The following is an 18749-nucleotide window of genomic DNA, read 5'->3' as shown; positions in this document are numbered from 1 at the left end:
CAAATGTATTCACATTTGTAGATTTTATTCAGCTTTTATTCACTTTAAAATTCCATGACCCTCCCAAACCTATTCATAGCTCAAGCCTCTCCTTTACATCTTAAAATGATGGCATGCCTTAAAAAAACACAACCTCCTTTTTAAATTAAATCTGTAGAAAAACTGTTATAAAATGATGTCAGCAACTCTGCCTAGCTTTATATTAAAACTATATAAAAACTGTTATCAACTATGTTAAATCTATATAAAATTATAGCAGCGGCTCTATATTTAACACAAAACCCACTGTGTCATCAATGCATTACCAAACCCGAACATGAACAGGCTCACTCTTCACCACTCACTTCGCCCTCAACCAGGCAGCGGCACCCGTGCGGCTCCCAGCCACATTTTTATATTCACTTTATATTAAAATGAAATTTTAATATGAACTGAATATTCACTTTATATCAAATTGATATAAATGATATCCTTTTTAATATCAAACTACAGAAACACTATTTCAAGAAATATCCATTTGATATAAAATAGATATTTTATATTAAATGTATATCAAGTCTAAATCAAACCAATATCATAGGAGGGCGGGACTAAGGACACCCAGTGGGTGTCCCTATCTGTCAAATGTAACATTGCAAAAAGGGGGCCCCATATACTACTAGATTGCTTCTACATAAGAAACATGTAGAGGGACTTCACCCGGACTAATAATAAAGCATGGGCATCCTTAGTACCTTCTTCCTGCCCAAAAGATAAAAACAGGCTGCATTCCAAGGTTACTTGCTATCCAAAGGAGACATAGATGACCCACCTTGAATTTCACTGTACGTTTAGACCTTTTGTATAGAATGGCAACCAATGTTGGTAACACGTTGCATGGGAAGTTCGTAGACAAGCTGTATTTTCATATGGGCATTTCTCAGATTGTAAAATGAAACGTACTTTTTAAAACAATATTCTTTTATACTTTAACCGCGGGAGTAAAACTGGTGCCCTTGATCAGAACAGGGTTTAAACATTATGGACTCAACTAAGAAACGTATAATATATATGGTAAAAAATATTTCTTTGCATCATAGAGAATAAGATATGAAATGTACGATGGGAAGATGCACATCGCACAAAAATGACATTTGTACATAAAAAGGGTGGACATATCCATTTGCGTTGAACGCATGTTTTTTCTAGTGTGCAATCTCTGTACATCATCGAAAATACCTGCCTGTAAAAGTGTTTAATAATGAATTTTACTCGGACTTTGGACTGGTCACTGCTGGCGTAGGTTAAGCTGTCATTACTGGTAAATCATCCTTCTTAACAAGCAAATATTACAGTCAAGTGCCTACCTCGTTCATGACATGTTCTCTCATTCGCAGCCTCTCTTCTTCCATTTCGACCATGTCATCCTCTTCATTTTTTGGATCGTAAACTTTTTCCAACTAATAATTAAAAATAACAGGAACATTTAACAGTGAAGGCAATAATCATCCTTTTCTTTATGCACAGTACAAGCCATCAAACCCCGTCTGGGGTTTAGTCGTCTACTTTAGTTTATATTCCAAGGTTTCCATTTGAACTTTTTAGCACTTTTGAGCACTTGCAAAAGAGAGCATTGAAATAGGACGTAGTCAAACCTTTTTTCATTATTTACATATGCATATCTACATTTACAGACAGAAGGTGGTGTACTTGGTAATTCTTTGGCCTCTTGGGTAAAATTGTCAAAGAAAATTCGCCGAACAGTGTTTTAAAATAATAATTGTTTGGGTGCTGGGTTACAATGCGACACACAGTGGCACTAAATAACACAATGTTGCAATCTAAAAAGGCAGTTCATCCTTGAAAGCCAACCAATGAACAACTCGCCCTAAAAAACACCCCATGGAGGTCATTAACAGTTTTAGATTACCCCTCAAATACTGCATTCAGTATTTACCATTACTGCATTTAGGATTCTGAGGCATTTGCATGTTTATTGACTTTGCCACTGCTATCGATGTTAAGTTCACACCTGGCATTTAGCAATATAAAAATTAATTCATGCACCATTTCATAAATAACCCATTGCAATTTTTTTAAATACGAATGTATTCCCAGCCACGGCAGAGAAGTTGAAAAGGCAGATTCAACAGTACCGGTGCACACTGCTGCTGTCGTAGCGAAAAGAAGCTCACAGAAGTGTTTATGATCCTGTCAAACTTACCATAGAGTAGACATAGGTATGGGTCTGTTTATTTATATAGCGCCTACACACAGGCAAGTGTTTCAAAGCGCTCAAGGAGGGTGGGGACATGGGGGGGGGGGGGGATACAGTTGCTCAGAGCACTTGAAATTCTGAGGCGAAAATAGGCTGCACAGAGACTGCTGCAGATTAAGTGCGTAAAAATACATTTAACTGTTTGGGAGACAACAAATGGGCCTGACGACGATTCTGCAAGGCAAGGCAATTTAGGGGTGAAGCCAGAGGATCTTCAGCGCGGTGCATACGGATCGTGCAAATGCAAGAGGGTTGCGGGTCAAGTGCACCCGGTCGGTTGAGACTGGGGTAAGTGCAGAGAGGGACACTCTTGTATTCATTTCTCAAGTGCACAGAGTGTTGATGGGGTGTAGGGCCCTGGGGCATATGCAAGAGGGGACTGCCATGGGTGCCCGGGACCAGTGAGAGGTACACCAGGCGGCCAGTCAGCATGCTGTAAGCATGCTGTAAGGAAGAGGGAAGTCTTCAGGAGTTTCTGGAATTGAAGGAGATCCGGCTCAAGACGGAGGGCAGCACCTGCCAAGGATAAGGATCTCCCTCCAAATCTCTGCTTGTAGAACCGGCTCACTAGCAGAAGGTTGGCGGGAGATGAGGAGAGGGCTTGTGAAGGACAGTATTTAGGTAGGCAGCATTGCAGGTAGGTAGGTCCCAGGCCCCAGAAAGCCTTGGGGAATCAAAGCAATGGTCACATGGGTGATGTCATGGAAGATCAGTGGGGTCCCATCTACAAGATGAAATGGTGCTGCCTGAGGCTTCATAAATATAGGACTATTGAATTTCCTAGTGAACTGAAGATCCTGTGGCCCCAGGTTCAATAAAAGGGGGCAACTTTCACAGACACAGTAGTAACTCCAAACTCAATGGGTATACACATGTGCAAGGATGCAGCATATGAAGAGGGGGCCCCAGCGAGAAGGGGGGGTTCGACACAGTCAAATAAGAGTTCCCCATTATGTCTTTGCTTTGGTAGTTCCAGACCCTTGATAAAGGCAGTGAAGTACAAAGTGACCTTTGCTTCCACAATACAAGCATAGATTTTTAATTAGTTTACAATACCTTTCCTTCTGGAGAAAGGGGACTGAAGGCGGCCATGGGTTTTGGCAATAGTCAAAGGAATGTCAGGGAAAAGACAAGGAGGTCAAAAACTCTTTTTTCTTCAGACCAATGGTCCTGGATTAGATTATCAATTTGAAGTGTGACCTAACTAAGGTCTTCGATTGAGGGCAAGGAGCAGGTTCTGGATTTCATCGCAGATTCCGTTTTGGAACACATATTTCAGCATGCTCAGACCAATGGCGTTCCAAAACCAGTTGTTGCAAGCATGCAAGAAAGACCCTAGCCCCCTACTTCAGTTTCCAAATTTCCACACCCTTGGTTTGAGGGGAATAACTTCTAGCAAACCTCTTTTTAAATAGGGCAGTGAATCCTGCGTAATGATGGGGGTCACCTGAACTAAGGTCTGCAGTGGCTCAAATTAAAGCACTACCCTCCAAATATGAAAATGTAAGAAATGTCTTTGGAGCGACTGTTCAGAAAATGTTGATCACAGAGAATTGATGAGTATATGGACTATCTCCCTGCAACATAGATCTCTCAATCTTAAAAAAGTATGCCGGTCGCACCTGTAGAGTACATAAGCTACAACCACTCCTATGTTTCAATCGAATTCTGAGGTTTTGTACTCCTGTGTTGCGCCGGGCACCCCAAAAAGAAATACTCAAGGCTATTAGGGAAAGTTTGTATGCAGTACCCTTTGGGACCACTACACACAACTAGGACTACAGGTGTAAGCAAAACCCACCTTTGGTATAAGTCTGTACTACACAGTTTTGGTAGCGGAGCTTAGCAGCCAGGCTTATCTCAAGAGGAGAAATGTGAGCTGTAATGATGTTACACAGAGGTCTACAATCACAAGTATTCAAATAAACTCTTACACTCAAGGTTACTTGGTAAAACACTTATTAATTTATTTCACAGTCAGTTATAAAACATTCACTAAAAGGAGGCAATCTATATCACACAGAAATATACTTCAGTACTTCACACTATCAGTTTCTGAGGCATTTAAACTACTTTGAAGGAGGAGCAAAATGGCATTCAGAGTATTTGACGTAGGAGCAAAAAGGCATAGGTTAATAAAAAGAATAGTACAGTTACTCTTAGACAGTGCAAATAGTTTGAGTTCACCAGAGGAGTCAATTCAATTCAAAAGGTTAGGCCAAAGTTAATGGGCTAAATTTTTGTATAGGATAGCCAGCTCTGGTAGTTAAACAGAAAAGTCTTTGCCAAAGTTCTCAGAAGTAGTTCGTAAAAGAAAGATTCATATGTTGGGTCACAAGCTGACTAGGCCTGCAAGTTGCCAAAGTTTCAAGCACTTTCGCAGTGAGAGGTAAGTTCTCTCGGTCGGGTTTTCACAGTACCTTACAATGAAGAAAAAGATGCAGCTGAAGATGTCTATTCCTGGCAGTTCCCGCAGATCTCGTCGTCCCTGCAGATCTCGCTGTTCCCGAGACTCAGTCGTGGGGACAACAGGGAGGACTCCTGCACTGCAGTGGGACTGGTCAAAAAGCTAGTAAATGGCAAATCTTCAAATTCCGGTGGCTGTAGACAAGCACACAAACTGGTGTCCCTCTCCCTGGTTATTCGGTTTCCTGCAGCACTATGAGGAAAATACAACCTGCTCCGAGAAAAGTATCCAGGTGGCTTACTGGTTGAGTTGATTGGTCCCACCAACTCAAACCTTGAAGGGCTTCTCTGTCGAGATGAACTTGGCGATTTGGACCTGCAGCAAGGCTCCACCGTGGGAAAAAACCGGTTCAGGAGTTGCAGCTGCCGTCCTCTTCCGGCTTGTCTTCGTTTCTCTCGTTCCAGTGGTCGACTCTGCCTTCCAAGCCAAGAGACTAGCCTTTTATCCAGTTTCCTCCCATTCATTCCAGCCTAGCTGCCACATTCCAGCAAGGTGGCTGTCCTTGCACGACATTCAGCCAGCCAATCACGCCAGAGTGCATTTGGGTCTCCAAGGAGACTAAGCACAGGGAGTCGGGCATCTCCCTCACTTCCTGGCCATCCCAGACACTCAGACGCCAGAAGCGGTCTTCAGTTCTGAAGCCCGCCAAAGGCGTAGGAACAAAGGGACCAACCATGGTTTGGCACGCAGAGACAAACTCTAGATGGACCTTTCCAAAAAGAAATGGCGAAAAAAGAAGACTGGGATCTGTTAAAACAAAGGACGCTCAGACGCTAATCATGAAAAACATGACTCCACGATTCAACACTACCGGAGTTAGCGGTCGGGAAAAATCATGTTACTTTGTTTTAAAACCACTGCCACCAGCCATTTCTAGAGGAAAGGGCAGCATTTGACTGCTAGATGAGTTTCTAGGCATGGGGGATACTAGGTAACCCCTCCAGCACTCTATTGTAAGATAGGGTGTGCTGGGTCTAGGAATTTGAAAAGACTAGTAAAGTCAATTTCACTTTACTTTCTCTGGGAAACAGTAGTTTATCCAAGAGAAGGTATTTAAACCTTAGCAGAAATCCAAAGGATTTCTCTGACACTGCACTGAGGGTGCTGTGAGTCACAATCTCTTTGAAGATACTTTTATACTTTTATTTATAGAGATCAGGCATTTCATGAAAAGGTGCTGTTATGGTCAAGATACATTGATGATGTCTTACTAATATGGAAAGGAACAAAGAATTATTTGGATGCGTTCATAGGAAGACTAAATCTCAATGACTTTGAAATTTCCTTTACTGGTATCTATAACCCAAATGAAATAGATTTTTTGGATCTACCGATATATGTATCTGGCGGCACGGTCCGAACACGTACATACAGAAAAGCAACGAAAATGAATTCAACCCTTTATGACACCATCAATCGGTAATTCAGAAAATACCAACTGGGGAATTCATAAGGACAAAGGCGCAATTGGGAAGAATTTGAGAATTTTGATGAAGAATGCAACCTTCTAAATGACAGATTTTGGGAGAGGGGTTATTCGCTGCAAAAAAGCACAAGGAATCCAAAGAAGAGAAACTCTAAAACAGAAAATAAGACAAATTGATACAGAGACATATAGAATTAATTTTGTAACCAAATATTTCAAGGATAATTTTAAGAATATGTTGAAGCAGCACTGGCACTTACTCCACCTGGATAAGGACCTTTCAAAATACCTAGACGTCAGGCCCACAGTAAATTTTAAAAGGGCAAAAAACCTTGAAGAATAAATTAAGTCCATCTTCTCTACCAAATATAAGCTAGGAACAGACATTGACATGGTTACAGCAGGCAAGAAAAGGTTTTTATTAATGTGGCATGTGTACTATGTGTAAGTTTGCCCACACGAAAACACAGGAATTCAGTGATCTAATTGGAAGAATACAGATTCTAGACAACATTAACTGCAAATCTAAATTTAAGATCTACGGCATATGTGTATGTAAAGAAATATACATAGGCAGTACAATAGAAGAACTAGAATCAGAGAACATATTACTACCACTGGGAGTCAGGATCCCAAATTTCCATTGGCAAAGCATTGGCAAAGCAGACATCAATTGCAAAATAAAAAGGATCTTAGATTTATCTTTCTAAAGAGAATCTAGCTTGGGGAAAGGGGAGGCGATAAAGAACGTCCATTGAAACAAATGGAAGCAAGGATTATATGTAGAATGCGGGCTATGGAATTTGGACTCAACACGGACCATGAGATGGGCTCATTCTTATGATAGATGTTCTGCACGAGTTGAATATGGTATATGTATGGTGGAGGGTATACAACAATCAACATATGTAATATGTAGAGATCCATGAACATGAACTCACATCATATCATATGTAGCACTCAAGTAGGATACTATGGAGGATACACAAGTGAAACACAACATATTTCAATGTGTAGGGTTGAATATGTACATACTTTTTGGGGTTCACCAGACAAAGGATGAACATAGCATTATACCCACTTCGTTGGGATGAGTGAATGCACAGGTAAAATATTAAACATATGGTACATAACCACAAAGCATGATATCTGATGAGCGTGCTTTTTCCTACAACTATGTAATTCAATTGGTCGATCATTGGCGTAGATATATTTTTTAAAACAAAAAGCAGCTACCAAAATAAAAGGTTAAATTAGGAATAAATGGGAATATTAAAACGGTTTTGCCACAGTTACCTGGTGGTATGGAAATGCGCACTTTAATCCCAAAATATGGCAGGGGTATCGTGATGACTTTGCACACTAAACGGGTGGCGTCACTGAATGTTTACCAGTTTTTAAGGAATCTTAAATGGCATCTGCAGCGACAAAATTGCACGCTGGATGCCATACAAGTCTTTCTTGAACACAGGAAGGTAAGCGAGGATGGGGCAGAAGCCAAATATAAGACAATCACATATTAGGGGGGCCTCTTTCTATTGAGTAGTTTAAGGGGGAATTCTATGTCAAGACGGAGGTGAGCATTAAGCTTTCTCTTCTCTTTAATTCACTCTCCAGCAGTTTCAACAAATACATCATATTTCGTGAAAATATTCAAACTTTTTTTTTTAAATAAAAAACTTCAAGTCCCATCATTCTCTGTAGGTCTAGTCTCTAGTCTCTGTGCCTTAGCCCTTCCTGTTACTGTGTTCCTCCTCTTCTTTTCCTGCTCTCCAGATAAGTAACACGTTATTGTAGAGCTCCGTGAATTTGTTTATTTAATATACATTGAGATCGTGTGTTAACGTTTTATAAGGAAGACATTGTCACAAGAGTATTTGTGAGAGGTAGCATAGCGAAGCGTAACAGTTTATATTTGGCTGAGGAGATTCGGCGGCCCCGTGCCGCATTACCCGACACATTAGGGGCCTGCCGATCTCTTCAGGTAAGCCCGCGGCGCTCCGTAGCGCGATTGAGGGCTAGCGGCCCCCACCGTTGGGGGTGGGGGCGGAGCAAGCGGTGCGAGCGGGAGGTTTTGCCTTCCTGCGTACGCTAAGGAGTGAGATAGCCCCCTCCCTCGTGGGGGCGGAGCACGAGGACCCGGAAGCTCGTGCTCTAGGAGACGGGGAGCCCCTCCTCCTAGGAGAGTGAAGCGCGCGTGAGCCAATCAGAGCGAGAGCGCTCAGCTCCTGAGGACCCCCACCCTTGGGGAGGAGGAGCAATATACACGACACAGTGAGATTCCGGAATTTTGAAGGGATTTTCACCGCGTTTCGTGTTCGACGCAGAAAAAAGTTTCCGAAGCAGCACAGCTGTGGTGATTACATGTCATAGATATGGAATACGTCGGAGGACCCAATCCCCTCGAAAGCCCATATCTGAAGTACCCTGCACAGCAGGAAAAAAGGGCAGACAGGTGCAGCCTCAGAGTGGAGCAGTGGACGTGCACCTACATCTGGAAAGGTATTGGGAAGGCACCTGAACAGCACAGTAATGTCCAACTTTGAGTGGAGTGATGAGGAGCAAGAGGCTACCTACCCAGAGGATTTAGCCTACAGCTTTAAAGTAGTGCTGGGAGACTCGCTCACAGAGGCAGTAGCACAGGGTGTGAGACCCCTGCAAGACAGGCTACATACCATAGAATTATACCCGAGTACTCAAGGTAAATGCACCGGAGACAGCACGTCCACCAGGGTCGCTGCAAAGGACCCCAAGGGGTGCATCAAGGCTCGGAAGAGCAAGGACTCTTCTGACCCCCCGGGCCAAACTGAGGGGGCGAATACTGAGGCCCCGGAGGCTGGAGACGCTTTTAGCAAGCTAAGAGAAGCGTTCATAAAGAAAACACAGGTGCCGAGCCTCGAGACCCCCTACCCAGGGTATGATAATATGGGCAACATAGAGGTAGGCTTCCCCGAAGAGGAAATCCCAAAATCCCCTACCTCCTCGCAAGAAGAGGCGGACAACGAGGGGGACGAGAGCAGCCAACCTCCGCCGAGGAAGAGGCTCAGAAAGCTCAACAATTTAGAGTAGGAGGAGACCTCCAATATGTCTAACTCCGAGGATATCAGAAACCCAAGATAATCAGAATGGGTACCGTCGCCAACAGTGGCGAAATACATGACGCAGAGATTGCGAAAGGCCTTAGAAAAAGAAGTGAGGCAAAGGATGAGGGCAGAGTGCCCGAAACCAGAATTACCGGGGAAGGTAGCAGAGGCTCCGGAGCTTGATCCGAAAATGTTGTCATTTGTATCAAAGTCGAATAAAGACCCAAGAAAAGGCATTGACCGCTCTTGGAAAAGCGGTCAGGAGACGCTTCTTGACATAGCGGGACCATTAGCGAAGATCATGGATCTGGCCGAACGTGCGAAGGACACGGGGGAAGAAGTGGGCCCAGGAGTTCTGGCAAACTGGGCTCAGAGAGCAGTAGGTCTGCTAGGCAATGCGAACTGCGCAATTTCTTCTGAACGCAGGAAAGGGCTCCTGCTAAAAATTGATCAGAAGTTAGGAGATCTGTCGTCCTATGAAGCGTGCGAAGCCGCACAAGGCCTTCTATTCGGGGAAACCTTCGGAAAAGAAATGGGGAGGTTTGTTGGAACATACACATCCCTAGAAAAGGCCCAGGCATCCATGAAAAAGATTTTCCCGACACAAATTTTTGGAGGGACCAGTCGGTCTAGAGGCCGAGCGGCCGGTCGCTACCAAGCATTCAGGAGGCCGCAAGGAAACAGGAGTAATTACTGGGAAAACAGACAGCCAGACGTCTTCGTCCCACCAAGGGGTCGCTTCCCGAGAGGAAGACGTAGCAGAGGACAAGGGAGAGGACACAATTTCCCCACAGGTGAGAGTCTCAAACTATCCACCAGTGGGGGGGGTGGAGAGAACAGCAATATTCTGGGAGAACTGGCAAGCGCTTTCCAGCGATGCATGGGTGTTGCAGACAGCAAAAGGCATGCTCATAGATGTTAAAGAGACTCCCTATCAGGGTCAGGCACCACGCCCTCTAGCGAAAACACGAAAAGAGAAAGATCTTCTGCACAAAGAACTGCTGCAGTTATCGGAGAAACGAGCGTTAGAGCCTTGCGTGACCCCTCCCAAATTTGTGAGCGACATGTTCTTAGTCCATCGAAAGGACAAAGTGAGACCCGTAATAAATCGAAAAGACATGAACAGATGGGTAACCTACAACCATTTCAAAATGGAAGGAACTCATCTCAGAGAAACACTCCGACAAGACGATTGGTTAGTGAGGATAGACCTCAAAGACGCTTATTTGACAATACCAGTTCGAAAATAGTTCCGCCCATTCCTAGCATTTTACTGGGGCGAGCAATTATGGCAGTTTGCTACCATGCCGTTTGGCCTGGCATCAGCACCTTGGGCCTTCAAAATAATTGTGAAACCAGTAGCGGCAGCGATCAGGGAGAAGGGAATTTGTATGATTATAGATCTGGACGATATCCTACTGATGGCCAGCTGCAGGGAGACGCTCCACTATCAGACCAACTGGGTAGTGAATCTCCTGACGTCGCTGGGATTTTTAGTGAACCGAGAAAAATCGGAAATGAGACCAGCCAAGAGAATAGAATTTCTAGGTTTCGTGATAGACAACAGATCCGCGATACTAGAACTTCCAAACAAAAAAATACGAGACATAAAAAGAGAGATAAAGACATGTCTCAGCAGTGCAGTCATATCACTACGCACAATAGCTCGAGTGGTGGGCCTCCTAGCAGCCTCCATACAAGCAATATTCCCGGGGCCCCTACACTATCGAGCCCTTCAGAGACTAAAGATAAGACACCTTCAGCAGGGTCTGCAATATCAACAGCTGGTCCACATCGACCAGGAGGCCAGAACAGAGCTGGAGTGGTGGCTAGCAAATATGGAAGCATGGAATGGGAGAGCCATTTTCGGCGATCGTCCAGACCTGATCATAGAGTGGGACGCCAGCAGAGCAGGCTGGGGAGCCCGTTGCGGAGACCTTCAGACAGGAGGGAAGTGGAGCTCGGAAGAACTCAAAATTCACATCAACTGTCTAGAATTACTAGCAGGGTCATTTGTGATCAAGGCATTTACGAAATGGAAAGTGAACTCCTGTATTCTGTTGAAAATGGACATTTCAGCAGTGAAATATATCAATCATCTAGGTGGAACGAGATCCAAACTTCTGGCAGAGATAGCCAAGGATTTCTGGCACTCCTGCCTGGAATCAGGGATTTCAGTGGTAGCGGAATACCTGCCAGGATCACAGATAGCAGACTGGAACTCCAGGTACCTCTCGGACTCCAGCGACTGGAAGCTGGACCAAGTAGTTTTTCGACAGCTGGAAGAACGTTGGGGGCCGGTCCATACAGATCTGTTTGCGTCCATACTGAACGCACAGACGACGAGGTTCTTCAGTTGGAGATTATACCCAGCAGCAGCGGGAGTAGATGCTTCCTGCAGGACTGGAGGGAACAGACTCTATACGCAGGGAAGCGGCGAATCTGATACTAATAGCGCCAATATGGAAATCACAAGTTTGGTTCCCAGCACTCATAGAAATGCTAGTGGATTATCCGAGAATGCTGCCCCAAGGAGCGAACCTGCTCACTGACCCAGTTGGGTCATTTCACACTCTGAGAGTGAAGGGGACGTTGCCATTGATGGCGTGCAGGATAGCAGGAGACGCTGGAACCTCCCAGGCATTTCGGCGCAGGCTGCAAGCCTTATCGCCGAGTCTTGGGCACCCTCAACCAGAAGGAGCTACGACGCAGCTTGGAATAAGTGGTCGTCATGGTGCAGAAGGAGAGATATTCATCCAGTTTCTGCACCTTTAGTCGAAATACTGAACTTCCTGGCAGAGCTTCTGCAGGACGACAAAGCATATAAAACCATAGGAGTCTACAGATCTGCAATTTCAGCAGGTCACATACCACTTGATGATACTCCAGTAGGGGAGAACATAGCAGTGATTCGACTCCTGAAAGGCATATGATTTAGGAAGCCACCTCAACCTAAATACAAAGTACTATGGGACGTATCGGTGGTGCTGAAACTACTATCAGACTAGCCTAGCAACAGATACCTATCGTTAGAACAACTATCAGGGAAACTAGCCATGTTACTGTGTATGGTATCGTGCAGGAGAGTAGCAGACGTGAAGGCACTAGAAATAGACAGGAAAACATATGGAACGGAAGGAGTAACCTTCTACCTGGCGAAGAGAACTAAAACAGACTCATCTACAATCGCATATCCATACATGCAGGACTATCCAAAATAGTGCGTGGCCTCATGTATTAAGGAATATGAAAGTAGGACAGCGGAAATGAGACCAGTAGGTACAACCCAACTACTTATAGCGCGCAGAAAACCACACAAAGGCGTAGCATCAGCCACAATAGCGAGATGGGTCAGAGATATCATGAGTCTAGCGGGCATTGATGTATCTGCATTTGGAGCACACTCTGTCAGAGGAGCGATGGCGTCTAAAGCATTAGGGCAAGGCGCAACCTTACAAGATATCATGAAGGCAGCAGATTGGGCTAGTGATAAAACATTTAGGACGTTTTATTTTAGACCAATCAGCACAATGGCAGGTGCAGTAGCAAGAAGCTTTGAACAAGCTTAATGCTCGCCTCCGTCTTGACATAGAATGAAGATTCCCCCTGCTAATAGCGCAGGGAGCTCTTGATTCTATTAAATACAAGGAGGCGAGCATTAAATTCCCGACCCAGATACACAGGAAACGGGAAGAGTATTGTAATGAAGGAAATATGAATTGTGAATAACCATGATGACCGTTTTCTCCTCAAAATAGGGTATGTATTCCCAGCCCTAACATATCTCTATTGTTTACTTTCTGACGCTAGGAGATGACCAAAAGAACGGATGATTCTATTCGAAGAGGTTGGATTGTTCCGATCAGATTGCAAGTTCCGAGGCAAGAGATCGAAATCTGCTGAAAGCAGGAAAAGTGAAGTGGTTGCGCCCGTTGGCAAGTTAATGTTTCAGAGGATTACAGTTAAGCAGTCAAAGAAGAGGGGGAACACAGGAACAGGAAGGGCTAAGGCACAGAGACTAGAACTACAGAGAATGATGGGACTTGAAGTTTTTATTGAAAAAAGAAAGTTTGAATATTATCACGAAATATGATGTATTTGTTGAAACTGCTGGAGAGTGAATTAAAGAGAAGCGAAAGCTTAATGCTCGCCTCCTTGTCTTTAATAGAATCAAGAGTTCCCTGCGCTATTAGCAGGGGGAATCTTCATTCTATCTGCAGTATCAACCTCGAAGTGAATACAGTACAGATACATTGAGTTAGCACATACACGACAAGTATATGAATGGAAACGTTTCATCTACTAATAAGCAGATCAATATGACATTTTCTTGCAGGACTAAAGGAAATAACCCCGATATAAAGATTTGGAGGAATCTTCAGTATGATTGGACACTAGGCTCAAAGAACAAGTGGGCGAGTAATTAGACCTCAACAACCATGGATAATGCTTACTATATAATGAATTAACGTCACTGAATAAGGATAAGACAACAATAGTAGATCTAACAAATCGATTAACAGCTAAAGGAATGGCAATCAAGTTAAATCCATAAGAGAATCTAAATGTAGGAACCAACGAGGGATGCACATTTGCTACATGGCACTATTGAAGAGCTCAAGCACGTAATTAATATATGCCACCAATGCAGCTATCGCTACATCTAAAAACGAAACAACTGACCAAATGTACATGAGATTTCGCAAGGAAATGCATAACTAATTATCTATGGCACTGTTTCTCACTCCCTACCAATGCAACCTAATACGAATCCTTACTTTCCGTCTGTTTGTTCAATGATGTTACAAGTGCATAATGAATGTATTTGATACAGAATGTGATTGATTTTTAAGAGACTTTTTGTTAAGTAAAAATAAAGCCCGGTTTTGAGAAAGGCCTTCACGGCCGAAACACATATCAACATAGACAGGCACATGGAGGAAACTGAAACCGGTCCCTGAGAACCACATTAAAAAAGGACTATTGATCCTAATTAAGCCTTGAGTATTTAAATTTGGAGTGTCTGGCACAACGTACAAAACCTCACTGTTCATAAAATGGGAGGGCTCCAATATAAAAATGTGAAATGGAGAAAACACCGGTATTGGAAGAGTGCATATTTATTAGGGTCACCGTAGAAGTGCTGTGGTGCCGGTAAAGTGTAGGTAGCATCTTGGTTTATGGTGTTCAACCATGGGAAAGAATGAGGAGCCGGATTTGGCCCTTCTAGGTTTTCTACCATCCTTTTCTTGCAAGGCTTTAACTGGGTTTTATTTATTTATTACATTTGTATAACGCAGCATAAACCCAGAGGCATGGGGCGCTGGGGAGAAACAGTTACATACGCCCAAAGGCACAAAATATAAGACATTAGAGAGTTACATGCAGATTGGGAGGAAACTCTGGCTGTAGGTGGTTTAACAAGATAACAAATTGAACAGCCTAGTTTTGAAGACTTTGCAGAAAGCCCAGTATTCCTCTGCTCTTAGTCCAGCAGTGACTGGGAAGCTAGGCCCCCCCAGCTTTAACGTGTTTGATTTTAGGTTCAGCCAGTCTGAGTGTACTGGGTTCTGGTGGGCCTGGCCGAGTGAGTCTTGGTAAATCTCTGGGAAAGATAGAGCGGGGCCAATTTGGATATGCATCTGTGGGTGATGGTAAGTGTCTTGAAGGCAATTCTTGCCCGGATGGGGAGCCAGTGTACCGCTCTTCGTGCTGCAGATATGCGTTCCGATCTGGGAATGTTCAGAGCGGCATGCATTGCATTATTTTGAATAATCTGGAGTTTTTTATGTTGTGGGCTGTGGTTCCAGCGAATAGTGCATTACAGTAGTCCAACCTAGCGCCCACCACTGCAAGGGCGATCGTAAGGCAGTTCTCTATCATGAGGAAGGGTCTGGCAGCATTTAAACGTTTTGTTGAGTAGGCTGCCAAGGACGATATCGCATTTACTTGATGAGTAAGAAACAGGGTGGCGTTGAGGTAGACTCCAAGCGTTTTAACAGCTGGAGAGACTGGGATCAGAATGCCATCAATCTTGAAGGCTGAGTACTTTGTGTTCAATTTTTCTAGCACGGCTGGGTGCCTATTGAGGAGAAGTTCAGTTTTTTCATCATTAAGACAGAGACCATGTGTCCCCATCCAGGCTTGTCCCCATCCAGGCTTGGATAGTGGCTTAGAAAGAACTTAGATTTGCTGCATCTTCTGTACATGGTAGTGGTGCCTATGCACCCAGCCGCTACCCCTGTTCGTACTTTGGCCACCAGGGCTTTAATCTTTTGGAGTGAGGTTTGGAAATCCATCTGCTCGGGTAGGGCGGGCGTCAGCCACACAATCAGTCAGACTTTCACTCCACAAGACTGCACAGGAGCTATTGTGTGCCGGGAGTCTTTCCCTGGACATGTGGCATGGAGCAAGAAGGGCTAGGGCAGCTTCTCACTGGAATACCAGCTGAGCTGGGGGGAGAAAGAAAAAAGAATCAGAAACTATTCTTGCTCAGAGTTCTCCAACCATCCAGGTGCTCAGTCTTATTGCAGACTAGAGGTAAACTAAGGTTGGGCAGTGGGACAGCACCCAACCTAGAAGAGGGAAGGGGTGGAGATAACAGGCAGGAACTTGAGAACAAGATAAACTCAGCTGGAGGCGGCAGCAGGGACAAGCCATGGAGAGCGAGCACAGGCAGACAAGGTCTTTCGATAGGCTCACAGCAGGTCGACAAGATATTGATCATTAAGGACACAAAGGTGAAGAGTGTGGGTAGAGAGACAGCTTTTGTAGTGAGTGTTCACACAGATAGACACCATCGCTGCTGGTAGCTAGGAATGTGTGGCAAAACTGAGTTAAACCCTGCAGTGCTTCCAGAGAGCACAGAGACCTGCAGAGCCAGTGATCTGTGTGAAAACCTGACCCGAATCCAGAATATATGCATGTTTTTACTCACCAATTCATGCCCCTTTAGCACAGAGGGCTGCTAAGAGCAATAACTCGTCCCTTCTTGGGACACTGCAGGGTGGTAACATTCCTAGGCCCTTGTTGCAGGCTCTCACTTCACTCGCGCCCAATACCCTGGGCAAAGGGCCTTCATCATCGGGTTCTGATGTTCTTAAAGTGGCATTATTATTGGCTAAGAATGCAAAGCCTTTCATGTAATACGAATAAAATGCTACTGTAAATGCTGCTCAGCTATACATAATGACATTACATTCCGGATAGGTTATGCCAACTCCTCTGATCAGTAAATATTGTCATTAATCATTTCCATATCATTTAACTGTTAGGTCGGCTCATGTCATTTTTCTTATTCAGTAAATGTTGCTGAATAAAGAACCAACCTCCTTTGCGGTTGTAAAATGCTCCCTGTCACAACAGCCAATTATTCAAAGGTTAGCCAAATCTGGATAACTAGGAAAAGTAACCATAATCAAATAAATCCTTCAAATGATCTACTCCCTCTAAATCACTCCAACAAAGCTTCCCTAGTCCTGAAATGTGTTCTTACGGCAGCAAGTCAATCCTATACAAGTCTAAGGACATGTGTGTGCTGTGCCCCTTCTCAAGCAATCATCTTTTAAAATTATGCAAGTCTCCTTCTTTCTTAAGATAACGTTTCCTCTACTTGAAACATGGACATCAATGGCCTGACCAATGTTAGAACCATTTTATCCTCAGATTCAAATCCTCAGACTATTGGAATGAGTATATATGGCAAAAGATCATTGTTAAAATGTATTTCTAGAATCTGGCCTGGACGACAGATTTTAGGAGGCCACCCTGGTTATAGTTAATAGAAGAACTCTGTGGTTAGCCAACCCCAATCAAGGTAAGCGTGGAAAGTGATCAAGGCTTAGCCTCAGGAGAGTGAGAGTTGGGCCAGATGTCCACAATGAGTCCACACAGTGAAGCACACAATTCAGTTAAGACAGTTAAGTACACCAATACTATATTTATTCTAGGCCCAAAAACACACACTAGGAAATGAAAAAAGCAGGTAATAATATCAAACAGCACTCAATAATCAAACATATTCACAGTCACCTTTAGGTTCCTCGAAATGAATTCAATAAAAGTAAAACGAAGGCAAGTAGTGATGCAGTAGAAAGACACCAGTTCACAAGAATAATGCCCTAACTTTATAAATCCAATCCCTAGGATGCATGGCTCCTTATGCCCAAAAGTCACAAACCTTAGGAGAGGGGACTACTGTATGAAGAGTTCTTGTGGTGGTGAAAATGTTCGACGATTTAAAGTTACAGGTAGGTAAAATTATATTCCTATCTTTTCGATACAAGCTTTTAGGCCAGACAACCAAAAAGCCATGGAATGGAATAACCAAGGTGTATTCTAAGGTTTATTCAACAGAGAACGGGGGTGGGAGGGGGAATGCATTGCAAGTACTTACCTACCCCCCCACAGAAGACTTTGTGGGTCGATGAAGGGTGGAAGGGAGAATGTGGGGTGGGGGGGCATTTGCTGGAGGTAGGTTTTCCCACTGTTGGTTCCAGTGAGAGGTGCCCAGGAGCTGCGGGTGCAAGGATTATTCTGGAAGGTTCCAGGAGCAGAGTGCAACCCTTTGCAAAGAAAGAATACAGAAGGCACCGATGCAGACCTCTTAAGGACACTTCACAAGACAGGGGGCGGACGAGTTTCAGCAATGGCTACCGCACACGGATGACAGCAGGCGTCCTTCCAGTCGTGGATGGAGAAGACCTTCCAGAACAGGATCCCTTGAAGCTGGGAATCTGAAATTCGACGGCTGGATCCTCTGGAATGCGTAGAGACTGGATGTTCCCACCAGTCCAAGGGCTGAAGTACCACTTAGGGCCTTCACAGATCAGTTAAGTCCAGCAGAGCTTTAACGGGCCAAACACAGGAAGGAATGCTGGGCCTATTCAGAGTCGTCCAGGGATCTTCAGTCGACTGCTAGCCTTCACAGGATGCTTGGCTCCAACACTGATCTGAGGAAATCGCTGTAGGAGTCCTTTTCTTATCCTAAATCCTGGCTGGAAGCAAGTCCAAGCCCACCAATGATAAGGATCTGCACCATTCAAACAGCCAATAGTGGTAGAAATGAGGGCTGTGGTATGTTTCAACCCACTAGTCCAGGCCCTGCAACATTACTGTGCATTGCTTGCAGCAGAAACATCAGAATGCCAGCCGGAAAGCATGCTGCTTGCTAAAAATCACCGGAAAGTGTGCAGTCAACAATCATTACTAGTGTTTCCCTGAATTTATCCAAGGCAACTCTCACTTGTTCTGACTCTCATTTAGCTAATTAAAATCATTTTAGCATTTTTCCCATCCAATTCATATTACATTTAAAAGCAATTGACCTGTTTTAAAATCATTCCTGTTCTCTCTAAGCTTGCTGGGGGAATTGGGATTGAAACTGCAATTGTTGATTGTTCTTCCTGATACCTGTGTGCCCTCATTCATCTCTTCATATTGCATATTGGGGGGAGTGAGTAACAACAGGTGGAAGGAGTGATTATATTGTCTTTGGTTGAATTCATATCAAGTTTC

At 44.1% G+C, this 18749-nt stretch overlaps 1 protein-coding gene across 3 annotated transcripts in view; it reads right to left on the bottom strand.

Annotated features, from left to right (window-relative positions):
- The window catches only part of NUCB2 (nucleobindin 2), a 680179-nt gene that overhangs the window by 195715 nt on the left and 465715 nt on the right, over window positions 1-18749 (bottom strand). For all 3 annotated transcript variants that reach the window (XM_069623774.1, XM_069623775.1, XM_069623773.1), the window contains exon 9: window positions 1347-1439. In XM_069623774.1, the coding sequence (XP_069479875.1) occupies window positions 1347-1439 (93 nt within the window). The remainder of the gene's footprint in view (window positions 1-1346; window positions 1440-18749) is intronic.

The sequence above is a fragment of the Ambystoma mexicanum genome, chromosome 11 (genome assembly GCF_040938575.1).
Source record: "Ambystoma mexicanum isolate Mex_15411 chromosome 11, UKY_AmexF1_1, whole genome shotgun sequence".
NCBI classification, from domain to species: Eukaryota; Metazoa; Chordata; class Amphibia; order Caudata; family Ambystomatidae; genus Ambystoma; species Ambystoma mexicanum.
The sequence above is the reverse complement of the archived record's forward strand: the minus strand, read 5'-3'. Positions and strand labels throughout refer to the sequence as shown.